Raw genomic sequence first — 22,283 nt, forward strand, 5'->3', positions numbered from 1 at the left:
AACCACTTAGCTAATATTTTCCTAAGTGGAGTGTTAAGTAAAAATTGGACAAATAAAAGAAAATGAGGGAGTATTATTCAATATCGCTAATCAAATGTTGCATTAATTACGTGGTAATTATTTTTTCTATATTCCATGTATAGACTTGAAGATTTATTTCTATGGACCCTTTTTAATATTTAAATCACATACAATACAGAGAAATTCATAAGGTATAATTTAGAATCAGAGAATACTAATGGTAAATACTCATATAATACTATTAAATCCAATGCTGACTTCAGAGTTCAGACTAAAGAAACTATTAGGCATAAATGCTACATATCCTGGCATAATAATTTAAAGCTGAAGCTTATTACTTTCTGTTGGAAACAGAAGAAGAAGAAGAAAAAAAAATACGTAAGGGCTGAAGAGAATAATGGCTAGAAAACTGATACTTTCATTCAAAGGTTCAAGCCTAATATATAGGCAAATATGTAACAGAATATACCAAAAAAATAGCACCCATATCACCCATGATATGCATAAAGCAAATAAACTCCTAAAAAAACGAGATAACGCATGACTCCTAAAAGAAACAAAACACGTTACTCCACTTATCCCTAAAAATCATAACAACCTGGACTGATTCAAACAAAAAAAACATAATTAATTCCTAAAGACTAGGTCAACTAGTAGAAGAAAAAACCAGACTAATATTTCAACAGTCCCCCCTTAAACTGATGTTTGCTAACAGTCAGTTTACATCTTTAATTGTGCAGACACCTAGCAGCCTTCTAAGTTTCATGAATGACTCCATCTTTAAGGCCTTGGTGAAAATATCCGCAACCTGATCTTCACTCCTGCAATAGATCAATTCAATTGTTTCATTATTGCTAAGATCTCTTAAGAAATAAAACTTCACATCAATGTGCTTGCTTCTTCCATGTAGCACTGGATTCTTGGATAGTTGGATTCGAATTGTTGTCACAAAAGATCTTGGTAGCTCCTGGTTGCTTGAATTTCAACTCCTCTAGAAGTCTCCTCAACCAAATAGCTTGACAAGCACAAGCAGTCGCAGCAACAAACTCGACTTCCGTACTAGACAACGTGACAATTGGTTGCTTCTTAGCTGACCATGAAATAGCACCAGACCCGAACATAAAAGCGTAACCTGAAGTGATTTTTCTATCATCTTGATCACCAGCATAGTCGCTGTCAATATAACCGAGCAACTTGGACTTTTCATTCTTCTTATAAAATATCCCAAAGTCTCTCGTTCCTTGCAAGTAACGGAGAATTCTCTTCGCTGCCGACAAATGCATTTCTGTGGGATTCTCCATATACCTACTGATTAAACTCATAGAGTACATTATGTCGGGCCTTGTTGCAGTGAGATACATCAAACTGCCCACAATTTGTTTGTAAAGTGTGCTGTCAACCTTCTTCCCAGTAGGATCTTTGTGTAGCTTCAAACCAAGTTCTGTAGGAGTGTTAACAGGATTACAATCCCTCATCTGAAATCTGTCTAGAATTTCTCCTATATATTTCTTCTGAGAAATGAAGATCCCGTCATCAGATTGCACTACTTCTATGCCAAGAAAGTAATGCATTAATCCGAGATCGGACATTTCAAACTCATCCATCATTGACTTCTTGAATTCTTCAATCATCACACCACAATTTCCAGTAAATATAAGATCATCAACATACAAACAAATAATGAGCATTTTTCCTTGATCCCCAATTTTAACAAAAAGTGTATGCTCATAAGGACATTTCGAAAAACCAACTTTTAGAAAATACCCCTCAATGCGACTATACCAAGCTCGGGGAGCCTGTTTTAGTCCATAAAGGGCCTTTTTCAATTTGTAAACCATATGCTCATTTCCAATTTTAACATAATCTGGGGGTTGTTCAACAAATACCTGTTCATCCAAGTACCCATGTAAGAATGCCGACTTGACGTCTAACTGGAAAATAGGCCAAGGTTTCTGAGCCGCCAACGCAATTACCAATCTGATTGTATCATGCCTCGCAACGGGAGAAAATACTTCTGTATAATCGATCCCGTATTCTTGCTTGTACCCCTTAGCTACTAAACGTGCCTTGTACTTGTCAACTTCACCGTTTTCCTTCAACTTCGTTTTGAAGACCCATTTTACTCCAATAGTTTTTTGTCCATTTGGAAGATCAGACAGCTCCCAAGTATCATTTCGTTCAATGGCATTAATTTCATCATCCATTGCTTTTCTCCATTTTTCTTCCTTCACGGCACTCTCAAAAGACGTAGGATCACAATCTGAAAACAAAGCAAAGTGAGTAATTGGATCTTCAATTCCAGTTACCTCATAATCTTCCATCCAAGGTGCCTTCTTCTAATACGCCCAACAGACCGAGTTGTTTCTTCATTTTCTACAGCAACTGTTGCTGAAGTTGCTGAATTTTTCGGTGTGCAAGCTGCTGAAAATTTCTCTGGTTCAACGTCACTATCATAGAGTACTTGGGTAAGCTGCTGCCCATTCCAATCCCAAGTGTTCTCCTCATCAAAAACAACATCCCTACTGATAACAATCTTCCTTGTCAATGGATTGAACAATTTATATGCTTTGAAAAATTCACTTACACCAAGAAAAACACATTTTTCAGCCTTGTCATCAAGTTTCTTCCTCTTCTGATCTGCGACATGAGCATATGCGATGCATCCAAAAATTCTAAAATGATCTACTGTTGGTTTTCTCCCATTCCATGCCTCCTCCGGTGTCATATTTTGAACAGAAAAAGTTGGGCTTCTGTTTAAAATATGAATACTCCAATTTACTGCCTCGGGCCAGAAAGTTTTTGGAACGCTTCCTCTTGCCAACAAACTTCTCACCATGTTGAGGATGGTTCTATTTTTTCTCTCCGATACACCATTCTGTTGTGGTGTATACGCAGCTGTAAGCTCTCTCCGAATGCCATGATCTATACAAAAACCTTCAAATTCTTTCGAACAATATTCGCCACCACGATCTGTTCGGAGAGTCTTGATATTTTTTCCTGCTTCATTTTCCACACGAACTTTGAAGCTTTTAAATGTTGAAAAAACTTCAGATTTCTCTTGCAAAAAATAAACCCAAGTTTTCCTTGAAAAATCGTCGGTAAAAGTGATTAAATATCTTTTACCTCCATTGGATGTTGGGTTTATTGGACCACAAAGATCTGAATGCACAAGCTCCAAAACATCCTTTGCTCTCCATGACTTTCCTTTAGGAAATTGAGAGCGAGGTTGTTTGCTAACAACACATTCTTCACAGATTTTGGAAGGAGCAGTGATTTGAGGAAGCCCTGTGACCATGTTTTTCTAGTGGAGTGTCTTCAATCCTCCAAAACTCAAATGACCATAACGAAAATGCCACAACCATGAGGAATCCTTGACTTCAGCCATCAAACAAGATTGAATATCATCAATCTTTAGCGGAAATAATCTGTTGGAGCTCATTTGAACTACTGCAATAGCTCCTCTCACAGGATCATAAATTTCACACTCACCCTTCTTAATAGTGATGACATAACCCTTCTCTTGCAACTGACCAGCACTAAGTAAGTTGCTTTTCAAGTCGGGAACATACAACACATTAGAGATTGTTTCAACAAAACCATTCTTGGTTTTAATCTTGATATCACCTTTCCCCATCACTTCAATAGTAGAACAATCACCAAATGCCACGTTGGAATGGAAATTTTCATTTAGAGATGAAAAAGAAAATTTACTTCCACACATGTGGTTACTACATCCAGTATCTATATACCAAATATCCGACTCATGTTTTATTCCATCTTGGACAGCCATTAACAAAGTTTCTACTTCCTTATTTTTGACAAAGTTGGCACTTTCTTCCTTTTCTTTATCATTAGGCAGTCTAGTATAACAATCTGATGCATAATGACCAAATCTGTGCCATCTATAGCATTCTACCTTGGATTTGTCATGGTCTCGACCTCTCGCCTTTGCCTTGAAATTGATCGTGTTGGCTTTGAAATTTCGCCGAAATCTCTCGCCTCCACGATCTCCTCTTCCTCTTGCTCGGCCTCTACCTCTACCCCTTCCTCTATGGTTATTGGAATGAGTATTAGTAGAAGCCTTCAATGCTTGCTCCTGTACCGTGGAACTTTTGTTCATCTTCTGTTCATGAACCAGTAAAGAACTTTGCAATTCATCAAGAGATAGTGCATCTATATCTTTTGACTCTTCGATTGAGCAGACCACATAATTATATTTTGGTGTCAGCGAGCGCAAAATCTTCTCCACAATGGCAACATCGTCTATCTTCTCACCGTGGAAACGCATTTTGTTGGTGATTTCCATTGTTCTAGCACAATAATTGGTGACAGATTCTCCTTCCTTCATCTCTAGTGTTTCAAAATCCTTTCTCAAAGCTTGAAGCTGTGCACGCTTCACCCTTGTAGAGCCTTGATACTTCTTCTTCATGGAATCCCAAATATCTTTGGAAGTTTCTTTGCAAAGAATTGTTTCCAAGATGGGACGATCAATTGCCTGAAAGAGATAGTTATTTGCTTTCAGGTCTTTTAGCTTTCTAGCTTCGAGTTCTTCTTTTTGTGAATCTGTCAAAGTTGTGCCATTCTTCATTTTCGCCGAATTCCATTTTCGATGACTCGCCAATACTCTTGGACCGCATGAAATTCTCCATTAACATGCTCCAATGATCATAGTGACCATCAAAGCGTGGAATAGCTGCTTGCACAAAATTATTTTCTGTGGCCATTGGTTAAATGTAAAAGGAGATGAAAGAAATTTTGGCTGCCTCACTTGTTTTCCCTCTCAAGATAACCTAGCTCTGATACCACTGTTGGAAACAGAAGAAGAAGAAGAAGAAAAAAAATACGTAAGGGCTGAAGAGAATAATGGCTAGAAAACTGATACTTTCATTCAAAGGTTCAAGCCTAATATATAGGCAAATATGTAACAGAATATACCAAAAAAATAGCACCCATATCAGTCCATGATATGCATAAAGCAAATAAACTCCTAAAAAACAGATAACGCATGACTCCTAAAAGAAACAAAACACGTTACTCCACTTATCCCTAAAAATCATAACAACCTGGACTGATTCAAACAAAAAAAACATAATTAATTCCTAAAGACTAGGTCAACTAGTAGAAGAAAAAACCAGACTAATATTTCAACACTTTCATACCTAGGCAAGTATCAAAATAATATCCAAAGCAAGTCATGCACGTATAATAATCAAATTGCAAATCAGAGACTTAATAAGATACTACTAGAGATGTTACAAATATAGGGATGTGTACCCGAATGGGAAGAAAACTGACTAATTGTTTAAAGAAGAAGATAATACCTGGTTGAAGCAGATAATCTCAATTGGTTAGAGATTAGTGTCGAATCTATTGATAATGTGTTATAAAAATGCTATAAATATAAACAAAAACTCCAAAACTATTGATACAAGAATTGAGAGAAGTAAAAAACTGTTATTTCTATGTGGTTTCGATTGTGTTTTTTACAAAAGAATAGTAACATATTTCCTCCGTTTCTATTTATGTGATACTTTTCGTTTTTCGAGATTTAAATTATGTGAATTTTGATTGACATTTTAAAATGTATTTTTTTTCCCATATTTATTTTTGAATATCTAAATTTTAATTTTAAAATAGTAATTTGATCTAATCTAACTTAGCTCTAAAGATTAGTCAAATTGAATTGACGTAAATTAGGAAGAATATTCTTAAATTAGGACCATTAATGGAATACCATTTATAGGCTATAACGAACCTCCTTAAATTACAAGAACTAAATAAGTTCATTCATTTACATTTGAATTACTACCAAAGAAGTTACGGATATTTGATCCATATTCAAAGGACTGTTAACAGTTTTATCTTTCTTCTAATACAAGAACTCATATATATTATCACATTCAACTTATTTTCTTACTTCACACACCATCCAAATTATAGCGGGGTCTGGCTGCACAGGCGCAACTTTCAAAATTCTGTTAACGTAGCCGTTACTCCGCCTCCTTCCTCCATTGCAACCCGTGGCCAACTCGATCATATAGATACAAATCATCAATCTACATTTTATATACGGAAAAGGGCCAAATATACCCCTGTACTATTGGAAAAGGGCCAAATATATCTTTCGTTATACTTTAGGTCTAAATATACCCCTGCCGTTATGCTATTGATTCGAATATACCCTTACTCAGTTAAAGTTGTCCAAGGTGGACATCCGATGCTGCGTGGCACTAACATTTGATGAGGTGGACGCCACGCGACATGCCACCTCAACAGCCCTAACCCATTTTACCCCTCCCCTCTATTTGTTTTTCCACCACTAAGATTTCCTTCCCCTCCACCATCATTGCCACCACCATTGCTCCTCTACTTCTCCGTCACAATAGTTGCAGCTCAAAGGTCTAAAAATACAACCAATAAATGGCTCGCACTAAATGGTAACTTCTGATACGTAACTACGTTGCTTACTTCCTGAAGCTGTGAGTTTTCTTTTTCCAACTTTGAGTCATGAGTTGAAGAATTTTGGGAGGGCGTAAAAATTTGGATTTTTGTTTAGGAAATATATCATCGTAATTTTTTTTCTATCACTCTAGATCATATATAACATAGTTGTATATTTAGATTCCCCTATTCTATTCCCTAAGTTAAGTAATTCTCTCGAGCCACCCACCATATACATTTATACATTGCTTTGGGCTAAGCTAAAAAAGACTATTTCAATATTTCAATGATGGCCCTCCATGGATTCACCTATACAAGCCGTGGCTAAAGTTGCAAAAATCAGAGCTTAAATACCACTTGTAAATAATCCAAGGAGCATGACAGGTATAGGAACTACTAAAGGTACTAAAGAAACAAGAACAACAACTACTAATTCATCAGCTAAGATATTCCCCAAAGAGTCCATTAGTTCACGAATCATGACAAAAAATTTATCTATCTAAATAGAAATCAAAATTGAATTATAGGAAAGAAAGAATAAAAACAAAAAAATAAAAAAGGAAGAAAAAAACAAGACATCCCTCCTTGTTGCTTTTGCAATTAGATTCTTTTCTTTCTATTTCGATGTAGGCCCATTTTTCCCCAGGTTTTTCCGGTTTTTCATTTCCTGAAGTAAAAATGGGGTTCTTATTGTCCCCCAAGTTCGCTTTAGTAGTCATTTTTTTTTGTCATGATAATTGATATAGATGCAAAGATGTTAGATGAGTTATTCATTTGAAGTCATCCTGCACCGCGCTTTCTCAAGTTTTTGTCAGGACTGTTTGTTGGTAAGATTCTAGTGACTATAAGTTGGGTGATAAAGAAGCCTAATAATGCTTTCACTGTGATCAAGAGCAAAAGAAGTGTAATTTTTTTGCTAATTCACCTTCTCTTCCAGTTGTGACGGAAAAGCAGAGAAGCAATGTTTAGTGTGGAAGAACAAATAGAGGGGAGGGGTAAAATGGGTTAGGGGTGTTGAGGTGGCATGCCCCGTGGCATCCACCTCATCAAATGCTAGTGCCACGTAGGATTGGATGTACACCTTGGACAACTTTAACTGAGTAAGGGTATATTCGAACCAATAGTATAACGGCAGGGGTATATTTAGACCTAAAGTATAACGAAGGGTATATTTGGCCCTTTTCCAATAGTACAGCGGTATATTTGGCCCTTTTCCGTTTTATATATCTACACACGAAAATGGACGTTCTCCGTTTTAACACCCTAAACTCACGTGATTTTAACCACTTCCGTCCTGAATTTACGGGTACAACGCCCTTTACCGTCGTTCGATCCACCACCACCAACAACAACATATCCAGTATATTTCCACAAGTGGGGTCTCTAAAAACAAAAAGGACGGGGTTAAAACGTGCTACGGTTTCTAAACCAGTGGCGGTTTTAACCATTGCAGAACCGGTGCATATTTCACCTTTAGAGACATCTTTGTCTCTTTCGGATCGTACTGCATTGCCACCACCAGTAGTACATTGGAGTTCGTTACAATGCGAGCCAGGATGTTTGCTACCGAATTTTCCACGTGGTAATACTGGTTATAAGTACCTCAGGGAAATATTGACGTCAAAAGTGTATGAGGTAGCTGATGAGACTCCTTTGCAACGTGCACATAAGGTCTCGGAGAGGTTAGAAGTAAATGTTTGGCTCAAACGAGAAGATCTTCAGCCGGTATGTCACTCAGATTTTATATTTGCAGCATTATAGAATGTTTGTTGAAGTTTTAAATTTTGATGTTAATTTGCAGTTTCTGAACAATTCTCAATACATGAGCTAGTTTTTGGGGTTGAATTGGACCTAAGGTCCATTTTCTTATCATGATATTAGAATTTATATCACTTTCATATTATATTATTCACGCTCCAGATGTACAGTCCTAGTGTGTGGGAATTTTAGAGTCAATCCTCACGGACCTTACTCATGAGCTAATTTTTGGGTTAAGTTAGGCCCCAGGTCCATTTTCTTGTCACTCTTTGCTGTTAATTTGCAGTTTTTGTTCTTTTTCTTTGTGTGGATTTCTTTGGTCTGTCTATGTCCATTAATTGCCGTGCGTGGGCCTATCATCCACTACTGTTGGGCTTGTTACTCTTTCCTTGCTGAAGGTTTATTGAGATTGTGCCCTGGTTGTTGAGGTCGTGTAAATGGAATTAATCTAGCACTGAACCTTGAAAACCACGAGTTTTTTGTTCACAAGATTGTTTTCTTGATCAAATCAATCGGCCTCCAAAAAGAAAGAAAACCCAAAGCTGAATAAGGAAACTCAAGACAAAGCATGTCTTTAGATTTTTCAAGAATGTGCAAAGGAAAGACAACATTTGTATCTTAATGATACTATAAAGTTATTTTGAAAGAGATTTATTGTCAAAAGAAGGGTACTTCTCATAGTTGGTTATTTCACTTATTCTGTTTTCATTTTTCAAATGTCTGAAGTAGCTCTGAGTCTCTTTGTTCTTACTGTATTTCACGGTCTAAGAGTGATCTGTCAGGATTCTTCCTTTCTTTCAAGCAACTGGTGTTGGACAAATTGATTCAAGAGCCAATCTTGAGAAGTTGGTGATTGGTCTGAGGGTTGAAAGTTGGGGAATTAGTCCAGGACTAGGATTGATTTTATTGCGAGCTACCTTTATTGAGCTACAACTAGATGGCTGCAGAGATATGCCAGAAACATTAGAAACTCCAATAAGCTTCTACTTATACCTTTTACCTTTAGGAAACCATGTAGAAACGGTGGAGTTTGGCTTACTCTTGAGCTAAGGCTAGGTGATCAAGTTGTTTACATCTTGGTTATTGAAGTATTATTTTTTGTTACAATAAACATTTTCTTAAGATCTACTATTTTATAATTTTGATAGAATGATTCTAAACTATTCGAGGACCATCTCCTTCCATTATGATTATGCTTCAGAAACTTGACATATAAAGAATCTTAGAAGTCACTTTTGTGATAGGATTGTTTGTAGAACTTTGCTTGTTAGAAAATTCTCTTATGTATTATGTCTCTTTTTTGCTCAAGCCAATTTCCATGGATCTGAGCCAGTCTACCAACACTTGCAGAAAAATGACTTTGCACTTAAGTCTTTTGACATTGGTGTACTCTTGTCACAATTTATGTGGGGCTTTTTTCTATTGGGGTTAGATGAGTTTAATTACTGGGTGAATAAAAAACAAAAAAAACAGACGACGGTTTTATGCTCTCATAAATCTACTTAATTTTGGATTCAGAAAAAGAATTTTATTTGCTATTCATGTTGTGTTTTCATGGATTATCTGCTCTTGGGTTCTATGACACCGTGAGCCTGCCTGGTTTCTATTCAACTCATCTTTAAATTTCTGTTTCCTAGATTAATGGGAGCAAGATCTTAAGTCTGTATACTTTCAGGAGTTATCTAATTCTGTGTCTTTTTCTCTCCCCTGAACTACAAGTCGTTGGGCTTTGATCTACTCTTGTTACAATCTGGGATGATTTGGGGTCAGATGAGATTATTTACTTTGGAAAAGGAAAAAGGAAAACTGACTGTTGCGTCCTTTGATAACTCTGATTGAAGTTGGATTCAGAACATGAATTTATTTGCTATCCGTGTTGATTTTTTCACTGATTATTTGCTCGAGTTTATGATTACGTGAGCTTCCTAGTTTCGTATTCAGTTCATCTTTAAATTTCTGTATCCTCGACCAAGGGGAGTAAGTTATTAACTCTGTGCAGTCTGGATTTATCTAATTTTTGTGTCTTCTTCTGTATTGGAGTAGTCTTGGTAACATTGTTATACACTCATGTTGGCAGGTCTGCTCATTCAAGGTCAGAGGATCTTACAATATGATGCAAAAACTACCTAAGGAGCAGTTAGAAAAGGGGGTTATATGCTCATCAGCTGGAAATCATGCACAAGGTGTTGCATTAGCTGCCAAGAAACTTGGTTGCTATGCTGTGATTGTGATGCCTGTTACTACACCAGAAATTAAAGTTAGGATTGTTGATTAACTCTTTTGGTTTGTACAGCTTCCATTTGAAATCATCCTGTTGTTTTAATTCCAAGATTATCCATTTTTTTAAGTCGTATTCTTTTCCACTGAGCAGTGGAAATCAGTTGACAGATTGGGTGCTACTGTTGTTCGTGTGGGGGACACATATGAAGAAGCTCAAGCATATGCCTTAGCCCAGGGCAAAGCAGAAGGCCCTGCATTCATCCCTCCTTTTGATCACCCAGATATCATAATAGGGCAAGGTACGGTTGGAATGGAGATTAATAGCCAATTCAAAGATAACATACATGCAATATTTGTGCCTATTGGTCGAGAAGGTCTTGTAGCTGGCATTGCCGCCTATATGAAGAAAGTTGCCCCTGATGTAAAGATTATTGGTGTTGAGCCAGTGGATTCAAATTCAATGGCGTTAGCATTACACCATGGGCAAAGAGTAATGCTGGAACAAGTTGGAGGTTTGCAGATGCAGTAGCTATTAAAATGGTTGGTGAAGAAAGTTTCCATCTCTGCAGGGAATTAATAGATGGGGTGGTCCTAGTTAATCGTGATGCTATATCTGCATCGATAAAGATTAGCCAGCACTAATATATCTTCAAATGTGGAATAAAATAAGTACATTTACCCGCTGATTTTTTACCTTTTATACTGTGGAGTCCCAAATTATTACTACTAGTAGGATGCTCTCTCACCTTGAACCCCATGATGTTTGCTAGTTGCTGTGTATTTTGTACCTGATTTACTGAAAACACGAAAACTTTTTTGTGTGCCTCACACAACTGACACTAGTTGTGTGAGGCTTCTTTTTGTGTGGTGGACTCAAATCTTACAGTTTTGGGTCCACTAACTTGTGTGACAAAAGAAGCCTCATGCTAGTATCAGTTGTATGGGGCACAAAATAAAGAATTTCGTCTTTAATATAGTAACATCTTTTATGTTGTAGGTCTATAATCACTGTCAATGAGATAGCTCTTTGTTACGTGAGCCTGAAATCTTTTGCTGTTACAGTTGATTTCTCTATTGAATAGGACATGTTTGAAGAGAAAAGAAGCATACTGGAGCCTGCAGGGGCACTTGCCCTTGCTGGAGCTGAAGCTTACTGCAAGCACTATGGCCTAAAGAATGAAAACATAGTAGCAATAACTAGTGGGGCCAACATGAACTTCGACAGACTTAGATTAGTAACTGAACTCGCGGATGTTGGTAGACAGCGGGAAGCTGTTTCGCTACTTATATGCCCGAAGAGCCAGGCAGCTTCAAGAAGTTCTATGAGATGGTAGGACACTTAAAGCACTTAATATGCAATTTTGCTTACTGGTGCTTTTCGGACTAACAGATTGACCATACTTCTTTTACTACAGGTGGGACAGATGAGTTTTACTGAATTGAAGTACAGATATAATTCTGGGGAAGAAAAAGCTAGAGTACTTTACAGGTATCGTCTACATGATATTTTAAAGAAAATTGTTCTCATGTTGAAATAGATTTTGTTAACTGTCATTTTGTCGTAGATGTTTACAACAGACAGTTTGCCCCAGTTATTTGCCTCTCTGCTATGTCTATTATAACCTAAATAAAACCAGCCTTATATTCATTATTTATGTCCTTTTTTCTTGTGGCAGAGTTGGTGTCCACACTAGATTGGAACTTGAAGAAATGGTGGACAGGATGGAATCATCACAACTGCATACCATTAATTTTACAGATAATGAATTGGTTAAAGATCATCTAAGGCACCTGGTAATGAATTTTACATTAATGTTTCAAATCTCTCTTTATCTTGTGGCTCAAATTCTTAGACCAAGACAGTAAATACTTGTGTTTGTCTCGTGATTAATTATTCTATGATTTGTTTGAAATTTTTGACTACTATTCTAAGATCCTTATTATAGATTATACTAATAAATTATTGATTTTTCTGTCTCTTGAGATTCTAAATTCTTAGAGAGTAAATTTGCAGGGAGAAATGAGTTCTCAAGTTCCTTTCTTAAGAAATGAGATATTGGCTTTCGTTGTTCTACTTGTTTACTGGATGATGTTGTGTTCATTGGGTAGTGATGGCTCGTACTCTTTCTCTCTCCTACGATTTTTTGCAGATGGGCAGCAGATCAAATGTTCACAATGAGCTTCTCTGTCGATTCGCTTTTCCCGAGAGGCCTGGTGCTTTGATGAAGTTTTTAGATGCTTTCAGCCCAATTGGAATATAAATTTGTTACATTACTGTGCACAGGTACCTTTTAGGAATCCCATTCTTCTGCTTCCATTTTAAATTTTTTGGATCAATCATTTGGTCTTTCTGCTATTATTTTTGAGTAATTCTTTTTCTCTTTTTCCCTATCTGCCTGGAAGGGAGAAACTGGTGCAAATGTGTTAGTCGGAATCCAAATTCCACACAGTGAGGTCGATGAGTTCCAGGGACGAGCTGACAGTCTTGGTTATGAATACGTAGTAGAGACTCTCAATGTGGCTGATCAAAGTGTTTGCTCAGGCCTTGAATGAAATTTTGGTCCTTAACAAAGTAACTTTCTCAAAGTTTTGGACTAAAGCAAGATTATGCTTCAGCTTTATTCAAAATAAAAGTAGTCATAGTCGTTATACATAAATATGGAGTTTGATAAGTAGACATATCCATTGACAAGTCACTTGCTTCATGCTTCCCCTGAAAGCTGAACTCTTAGTCACTTGCTGAATTGTGCTTGGACAACAGAAATCTTAGGCTTTGTCCAACAATGTAAAGCTCTTGCTTGTTACTGGTTTTTGCTTTTGGAGGTTTTGGTTTTATGTTCCCCTCTCATGTAATTCTCTGCTTTGATAATAAACAATGTAGGGGTCTATGCCAAACCCACCACCACTGGAGGTGAAAGTTTGGGTGGATGGATTAAATAAAAATTAAGATAAGTAGATATATCAATTGACAAGAAGTCTATGAGTTTGTTAGTGTTGTTTCAAGGTGTGAATGTTTAGATTAAATTGAAAGGTGCATGTTTTTGCTTGATCTACGGCATTTTAATTTTTTAAGTTGACATGTCTTGTTCTGATCCAAGGGTTATCTTCAAAAAATTATCCTTCCAATAAGAATTTGATCTAGTGCTTTAAAAGACATTTTGGGGCGAGGCATAGTAAAAACCTACCTGAACAATCTTGGGGCAAAAGTATCGCAAGGTGTATGCTCCATTATTCTTGATGAAAATATCACGAAGCGTAAGCCCTTTTGTTATCTAAGTTACTCGGACTCTCCTAAAATGTCATCAGGTGCGTGTTGGATCCTTCAAAAGTAGTGTATTTTTAGAGGGTCCGACACGGGTGCGGCAACACTTTCGAAGAGTCCGAGTAACTTAGTTTGTTACTACGTATAGAAAGTTTTCTGTAACCATCACTTTGTTTGAGCAATTGTCGAAGTGGTTGTTGAAGTTAAATTTCCATCTCAATTTTGAAGCTAACATAACTTCATCTAGGCCCACTCACGAGCGGCTTGAGACACTTGTATTGGGACACATAGAGTAATTATTTATCTAGTAGCTAAGGTGATGAAGACCACCCTCCTTGTTTTAAGGGACCTTCATATATAATAGAGGTGTAGCATTTGACATCACCCTAAAGGGCCTAAACCTTGACGTTGTTATGGACATACTTTAGTTAAACGATGACAATTACACTCTTCAAGAATTTCCTTTTCTTCTCTTTCCTCCAAATTTATACACTTTTCCGTAACTAAATCAACGACCGTCAAACATTAGTGTTTCACTTAACAGTTTTAAGTTATATACATTGTTGAGATAAAAAATTATTTATAATAGCTCATTCAAAAGATACTTACAAACAATTTTTTTAAAATGTGAATTTATAATCTACAAATAAGACATATTAAAGGAGACGTAATGATGCCCATGAATCCATGACAAAGGGCATAGCGATGAGGACGGGTCGAAGAAAAAGATTGTCAAACTTTTAGGCTGATAAGCTTTTGAAAAACTGGTGAATGTTACACTTTAGACTAATTCTACATCAGTAAAGAGTTTTACAAAACATAACATAAATTCGCATGATACTCTTACTTCTGAACTCGATGAAGGCGTACCTAAAAGTAAATTCGTGAGGTTTTTTTGGGCAAAAACGACCAATACATATTATAAATTTTAATTGCTATATAGATATGATGACGTTAAAAAATTTTACACCGACAATTTATCAAAAGGTAAAAGTAGCGGTGCTGGTAAGTTACGGTGAAAGGTGTAACTGATCCAAGAAAGTTGAGCACTCTTCGAGTATTCCGTGACTTGCCTGGTTGCCTGCCAACCTACCTTTTGTCTTCGTTTACACAAAAAAAAAACTGTAATAAATTCACTGTAGCTAAAGTCTAAAGATCACTTCCCTCCTACCAATTTATCTTCTTCTGTACGTGTTCTGTATTCATAATGGGGTTTTGATAATTTAAATTTGTGCCGTGTAAAGCCTTCTTAAACGGGTCGCTCCTTAATAGGATTTTTTTCCGCATTCATGATTTGAACTTGAATGGTTTGAAGACCTTATTCATTCTATTATAATCCTTGTTTGCTTCATACCAATTTATTAATTTATGCATTATTTTGTTATTATGCTAGTATATTTAATACTCTCTCAGGATAAAAAAAAGTGTCCACTTAACTTTTTTTTTTTGTCAAAAAAAGTGTTCACTCATTAAATCAAGAAAGGATTAACCTTATTTTTTCAACATTGGCCCTATTAAGGTTATATGATCAAATCTCAATGCCTATTTAATTAGGAGTAGTTTAGTCAAATTAACTATTTTTGTCTAGGAGTTAATATTTTCTTAAGGGGTGTGCAAATAGCTAAGTGGATATTTTTTTTATCAGGAGGGAGTAGTATATTACTCCATCTGGATAAAAAAAAGAGTCCACTTAGCCATTTGCACACCCCTTAAGAAACTACTCACTCCAAGAAAAAAAATATGTAAATTGACTAAACTACCCGTAATTAAATATGCATTGGGATTTGATCACATAACACTTAATAGGGATAAATCTGAAAAAATAAGATTAATTGTTTCATCATTTAATAAGTGGACACTTTTTTTTTTTATCCGGAGAGAGTATAAACTACACGACTACTCAGTACCTACTGTGTTCCCTAAGCAACCCCTTATCCCTGCTCTTCCTAGAAATTCACACACACATATTCTAGAGACAGAGAAAAAGCCAATTTATTTCTGCTACATAAGAGAGTCCTATGCAGCTAGTTATCACAAGTTTGCCTCCTGGTTCTTTCACAAACTATCAGTTGCAGCCATTTCAATTACTGAATTAATGAATTTACCACAAAATTACATTCTGAATTGAGTACTTCTCCTTTCTTGTCTTTTTATTAGGTAAATACTTTTGTTTGTTTATCACCAACATTAATTGCCTCGATCTTGTAAATCCCAGCTGTTTGAATCTCAAAGTCTCCTCTCTCTTTCTATATCTGTCCAACTTTCCCCTTTCAATACTTCTGTTTTTTTCTATGTTTTTATGCTGAATACTCTTCAATTCTCCTTTCTATACTTCAAGAACTCACAACCCATTTTCAAATCTTGAATTTTTAACTCATCATTTGGTTGGAAAAAAAATATATATTGAAGTAATGGCACAGAAGCATTTGCATGAGCTTCTAAAAGAAGATCAAGAACCATTTTACATTACTAATAAACGTTTTCAGCTCAAAAGACTCAATTTTTCTTCACCTAAAACCTCACTAATACAAATCAAGAAAACTCAAAAGCCAATTACTCAAACCTCAACATCTACATTCTGCAAAAATACTTGTTTTTTCTCCTTCAATGACTCACCAGACATAAGAAAATCTCCTTTGAAGAGCCCACAAAATGGGAAAGTTTTTCTTCATGTACCTACAAAAACAGCTACTCTACTTCTTGAAGCAGCAATGAGGATTCAAAAAGTACAACAAACTTCAAAACCAAAACCCCAAGTCAAGAAAGTAAAGTTTGGGGTTTTTGGGTCCATTTTGAAGAAACTCAAGGATCGAAATAGCAATAAAAAAGGTGAAAATAGTGTAAGGATTATTTCAACAAGTGCAGAAATAACAAGAAATGCATATGAAGAGAAGTGCATGGATTTGGAGACTTATAGTAGCAATAATGGTGATTTGGACACGTGTCCATTAAATCCTTTTAGATTTTCTCTTCAAAGGTGCAAGTCAACAGGCGATGTTATGCCGGAATTCACATCTCCGGTTAGTCACAAGAAACAGGTTTGTCTTTTTTTACTTTTTGTGATACTTTTTCCAGTAACTATCCGTGAGTCATTATATTATTACTCGAAATATCATACTGACTTTTTTTTAGACAGTTAATTAAGTTAAAGTAATACTTCACGTTAACAGCCTCACATACTAATACGGAGTACTCCTCGTCTCCTGTGGCGGAGCCAGAATTTTCATTCAGGGAGTTCAAAAATTCTAAAAGGTTAATATACGAAGAAGTCGGGGGTTCAACACCTACTATATATACAAAATAAAATAATTTTAAGTTTAAAAATACACTATAATTTTTCGCCCCCTGAATATAAGCTGGCTCTGCCCTGCTCGTCTCAATTTATGTGAACCTAAAGAGTTGGTTCTTTTACCATGTGAGAACTCGAAATATCATACTGACTTTTTTTCAGACGTTAATTAAGTTAAAGTAATACTCCACGTTAACAGTCTCACATACTAATAGGAATACTCATTCTATCTCAATTTATGTGAACCTAACGAATTGGTTTTTTCATCATGTTTTTCTTACATTATTTTTAAAATTATTTGAATTATAAATGATCATGATGTATGCTACTTTTTATGTAGTTTTTCAACATATTAATTTTAGTTTTATAAATTTGAAAAATCTATGTCAAAATTTACAGTCAAAGTTATAAAGTTTGACCCTTGTACTTCGAAAAGGCGTCCAAACTCCGTCCCAAATTATATGCCAAATTATAGAGGTTGATCTATTTTGGGAGTCAAATCATTCTTTCTCTAATTACGATTTTTTCCAACTCTTTTCATATATTGTGAATTATTAATTATGCAGATTTTTAATACTTTTTATGAAGTTTCGTATGCAAATTTTATTATAAAATATTCGAAGAATCTATCTTTAAAATTGAATAAAAAAAAAAAGATGTTTGATGTTTTAAATAGGTCAAACCTCACATAAATATGGACGGTGTGAGTACTTATAATATAATAATTACTGACATTATCAATTGTATTGAATTAAAACATTAAAAGGTTCTTCTTTGGATAAGTGTACGTCAATGAGTTTATATCACTCGTAAAACAAATAACAAGATAAATATTTATGGTAAGCATCAACTAATTATCTGACGAAATTGGTAATTAATTCCTCATTACAAGAAGAATTATAGGGATTGAGCTCCTCTCCATTTCTCTTCTCTCCATTTTCCCCAAGTTCTTACTTGGATTGGAGACACATGGCATGAGTTAAAACTAAAGGCTAAGATTTAATTAACTAAAGCAAGACCCTAACCATGGTTTAGATAATTAATAATTCAATATATTTACTTCCTTATCAGTTTATAGAACTCCCAAATATTTTCATATATATATATATATATATATATATTTGCTTCAAAAAATTTTGACAATATTCCACAATCATTGCAGCTAAATTATTTATTCTTGTCTGCTTTCTTTTTTCTTTTATCGTTGAAAAAGGGTAGTTTCATGTTAATCAATTCAAAAGAACTTTCTCTTATTCTATAAAAAATTGAAAAAAATCATTATCAATCTCTTATAAATTTGACTTCATATTCGAAAGTATGTTCTTGATTTTTGCTCTAAATATGCTCATTTTGACATCACTCGCAATAAAAAGTCTTAATTAATATATAGGTTGTATATCGATGTTAAAAAATAATAATCAAAAGGTAGCTTTCTGCCACCAAAAGAAATAAGAGATGTTCTCAAAATTGATTAGCTTGAAATATCCAAGTTCAATGATAAAAAAAGAGAGTTGGCGAAAATAAATTGTAAATATAAAACGTTAAACTTTGGAGGGGTTAATTCCTGCGGGATAATTTGTTATTAGCAGAATATTAATTATTGTATCCTTAATTCAATTGGTGGGTTACCAAATATTTTGAGAGAAATATATGGAAATATTTATTACTTTAATTGTGGTTAAGACCCATGGGCTAGTTAATTTAATCTAGACCATTTATTTTAAAATAAAACACATGTCACCTATCCAAGTAAGAATTTGGGGAAAATGGAGAGAAGAGAAATGGAGAGGAGCCAAATCCGAATTATAGTATTATAATTTTGCTTGTCGGTAACACGATCTAGGTGTCCGATTCAGTGGCCGGAATATCAGTAAATGACCAAATTACCCTTTTTAATATAATTAAGTATTGTAAGTAATGTGCTGTTGTTTAATGGGAGAAATGTGTCATTTTACTACTTCCCCGTCCTATGTCAGGTAATATTACTTCTTCTTTTTTTTTTTTGAACATGTATTATTACTTGAGTAGGCAAAAACTTAAGATTTTTCAAAATAAGTTAAATTGCTCTTAAATATATGTCATAATTTTTAAGATAAATTTTAAAGAAAATGTATTCAAGTTAAACTGAGATAGAGGAATAACAAATTAGTCTTTGTTTTGGTAAGCGTACTTCAGATCACGCCTCAATCTTTTTCTAATAGGCCTTGACTTGAAAATAGTACTTACCAGGAAAAGGACAAACAAAAATTTCATTTTAAATTTTGGACTCAGAAAGAGACAACAATTTCATTAAATTCTGGTCGTATGCTTGTTCACGAATTGTAACTTGCCTGGAATAAAAGTCAGTCGTCAACTTCATATTGTACTGCATGGCCTAACAAGTTGTGTTTAAAAAAAAAAAAAAAAAACAATTAAATAATAAAATTAGTAACCTGGAAAATAAAGCAAGCTCACAACAATAAGTTAAATAATATGTACGTCCAACCGTATTAAAAAGAATTATATCATTGTTTATTAGTAACTACTACTATGTCTCAGTTCAACACTAGTTTGTTTAACTATTAACTATACTACTAATAGTTTTTCACTAAATTGGAAGTTTTGACTTTTGTGTTTAGGGCAAAGAAAACGATGAAACAATAAGTATTGATCAGCTAGTAGAAGAAGCAGATGAGAAAGAGCAATGCAGTCCAGTTTCTGTGTTGGATCCTCCATTTGAGGAGGATGATGATGGACACGAAGGCGGGGACGAGGACGAGGATTGTGACCTCGAAGGCGGGGACGAGGACGAGGACGAGGGCGAGGATTGTGACCTTGAATGCAGTTATGCACTTGTACAAAGTACGTAAATAGTATAATCAATTAATTTCTTGATTTTCATTTTAATAAAATTGTGCTATATATCTTTGATTTTAATTGGATAGTACTTTAGTACGTAATAGTAATTTGAGATAATGGTCAAAACCACACCCGAATTATCATTTATTTTTTTTTTGCAATTTTTCAAAATTGCAATTTTGCAAAGGGATAGGCCAATTATCATTATTTATTTTTTTTGCAATTTGAGATAATGGTCAAAACCACACCCGAATCCATCACAATCCCTTTTTCTACTTGAACTATCACCATTTATGTATTAAAACACACCTAGTTGAGAGATTGTGATGGATCAAAAGGGAACAGATGATAATTGGCCTAGGTGTGTTTTAATACAAAGATGGTGATACATAGTTCAGGTAGGAAAAACCTGATAGTTGGGGTGTGAAATTCGCGAAAAAGTGATTATTTGTGTTTTGACCCTTAATTATAGTACTATTTTTTATCGGTTGTGAAGTCTTTTTCAGTAGTTGTGGAAACGCTGGTTTATTCATGGCATTCATGTTTGGTTGGTATAGTTATAATCTGAGGTCATTTATGATCAATTTGATTATGCTGATATTCATATGTGAATTATTTATTGTGTGGGATCCTTGATGGAAGGATCAATCTAGCTCAGAGGGTTGAACGCGTGCGTCTTGTACTTGTAATGCATGAATATGACATTAATATATTGCCTTAGTTGTATGCTTAAAACTATTTCAGTACATCATTTCTGTTACTATGACCTCATTTTGTCCTTGCACAAATGCATACTCTGATATGCTCACTACTTCATTGCATGACGCACATTCAGGATTTTTTTTTAATATATTTTTTTTTTACTTTACTGATACACAATTAAATTAACACCTGAAAATGAGAAAAAATCTTGCACTTTAAAAAGGTTTTCTTGTTTAATTAGGGATCTGCCCTTTAATTTTTTTTTTTTTATTCAGTATGCGTGATCCGAAATCTAATTTCATGATAAAGAGACAGAAGGGTGACTGATTATAGAGAAATCACTAAGCAGTTAAGTTGTTAGGAATCGTTTGGTTTAGAAAGTAAAGTTATCCATAAATTAACAATGTAGATATTGTGATGTAGAAATTAATATTTCAGGGATTAAAATGTGTTTTTTTGACTTCAGAAAAAAATTGTTTAATACATGAAGGTTACTAGTTTGGTCATTTTAATTGTTTTATTATTACTTCCTATATTTTTATTCCACCTTCCATCCCACATAAATAATAAGTAGTACATAAATTCTTTCCTAACTTATGCATGTATTATTTATGAGAGCAACAAAAACAACAACCAAAACAACGTAATGTATTCTATAATGCTGGATTTTATACAATCTTCAAAAGAAAACTTGAATCTCTTGATAAAAGTTTTGAGATTGCTGAAGATGTTTTGAAACTTATTATGATATTTGTGTTGCACTTGTAACAGGAGCACAGCAGCAGCTTTTGTGTAAGCTTCGTAGATTCGAGAAACTGGCAGAGTTAGATCCCATTGAACTCGAGAAACTATTGCTCGACGAAGAGGACAATGATGCTCCAGCAGATGAAGAGGAATATCAAGTTTCCAACATGATTTCCGAGGAGAAGTCTGAAGTTAAAAACTTGAACTATGGAGAAGCAGTCTTTGGAAAAGAAGTCAAGAGATTTGATTCATCGCAAGAATCAAGATCAAATACCCTCGATATGATGGTAAAATCGGATTTGCAAAGTGAGTTTGATGAATGGAATAACTTTCAGGAGCAAAGAGAAGAAACTGCGATAGAATTTGCTTTTTCTATATTTGGGTTGTTAGTTGAGGAATTTGGAGAGGAGCTAATTCATTAGCTCACTGCTAGAATGACACGAATTTCTGACGGATGTTGCATAGGAAATTTAGGATAGGAAGTCGAAAAACATTAGCAACTAGTATAATTCCAATAAATCCGTTGGTAATTTTTGCAGTGTTAGACCACTTAATTAGCGATAAATGTGAAATATTTAAAAAGGAATATATCTTTTGTATTGAGCTCACCAGGTGAGTTAGTCCTTAACCCCCTCCTTGCTATCCCCCGATATAATAAAAAATAATGCTCCTCCCAAAAATAGGCTCTGCTAGCTTTATAAATTTCCACATGAAGATTGCTAGCTGCATTTCTATTTGGTGCCATTTGTGAAATTAGTTACCTGGTACTTCTTGTTGTTCGGAGATGGCAGTTATGTCTTGCGGAATTAGTTGAGATGCGCGCAAGCTTGACCCGGGCACCAGGCTGTAAAAAAAACAAGAAAGCTTTTCGGTGTAGAAAGAACCAATTCTTTGATATGATTTTAAGCAAAGAATATTATTTCTCAGTGTCTAAAGTAAAAGATGTACTAAAAATAGGCTCGCCTTTCACTTTATTTGAGTGAAAACGCTACAACGGGGAGCATTTTT

General features: G+C 35.0%; 1 protein-coding gene and 1 pseudogene across 1 annotated transcript; both read left to right on the forward strand.

Annotated features, from left to right (window-relative positions):
* Positions 1-7,684: 7,684 nt before the first annotated feature.
* Positions 7,685-13,415, forward strand: LOC132044432 (threonine dehydratase 1 biosynthetic, chloroplastic-like; annotated as a pseudogene).
* Positions 13,416-15,609: 2,194 nt separating this feature from the next.
* On the forward strand, positions 15,610-22,078 carry LOC132044431 (nonsense-mediated mRNA decay protein 2-like). The gene is made up of 3 exons (XM_059434909.1): positions 15,610-16,740; positions 19,610-19,832; positions 21,303-22,078. Exons 1-3 carry the CDS (start codon positions 16,114-16,116, stop codon positions 21,695-21,697), a joined length of 1,245 nt encoding a protein of 414 aa, XP_059290892.1. The 5' UTR covers positions 15,610-16,113; the 3' UTR covers positions 21,698-22,078.
* The last annotated feature ends 205 nt before the right edge of the window (positions 22,079-22,283 follow it).

Source organism: Lycium ferocissimum, unplaced genomic scaffold (genome assembly GCF_029784015.1).
Source record: "Lycium ferocissimum isolate CSIRO_LF1 unplaced genomic scaffold, AGI_CSIRO_Lferr_CH_V1 ctg45, whole genome shotgun sequence".
Taxonomy (NCBI): domain Eukaryota; kingdom Viridiplantae; phylum Streptophyta; class Magnoliopsida; order Solanales; family Solanaceae; genus Lycium; species Lycium ferocissimum.

Excerpts from the sequence above, each read along its gene's own strand:
- LOC132044431 (XM_059434909.1), top strand. The coding sequence starts at position 16,114 with ATGGCACAGAAGCATTTGCATGAGCTTCTAAAAGAAGATCAAGAACCA. Across the intron at positions 16,741-19,609 it reads CGGTTAGTCACAAGAAACAG|GGCAAAGAAAACGATGAAAC; the intron begins GTTTGTCTTTTT and ends TTTTGTGTTTAG. Across the intron at positions 19,833-21,302 it reads CAGTTATGCACTTGTACAAA|GAGCACAGCAGCAGCTTTTG; the intron begins GTACGTAAATAG and ends CACTTGTAACAG.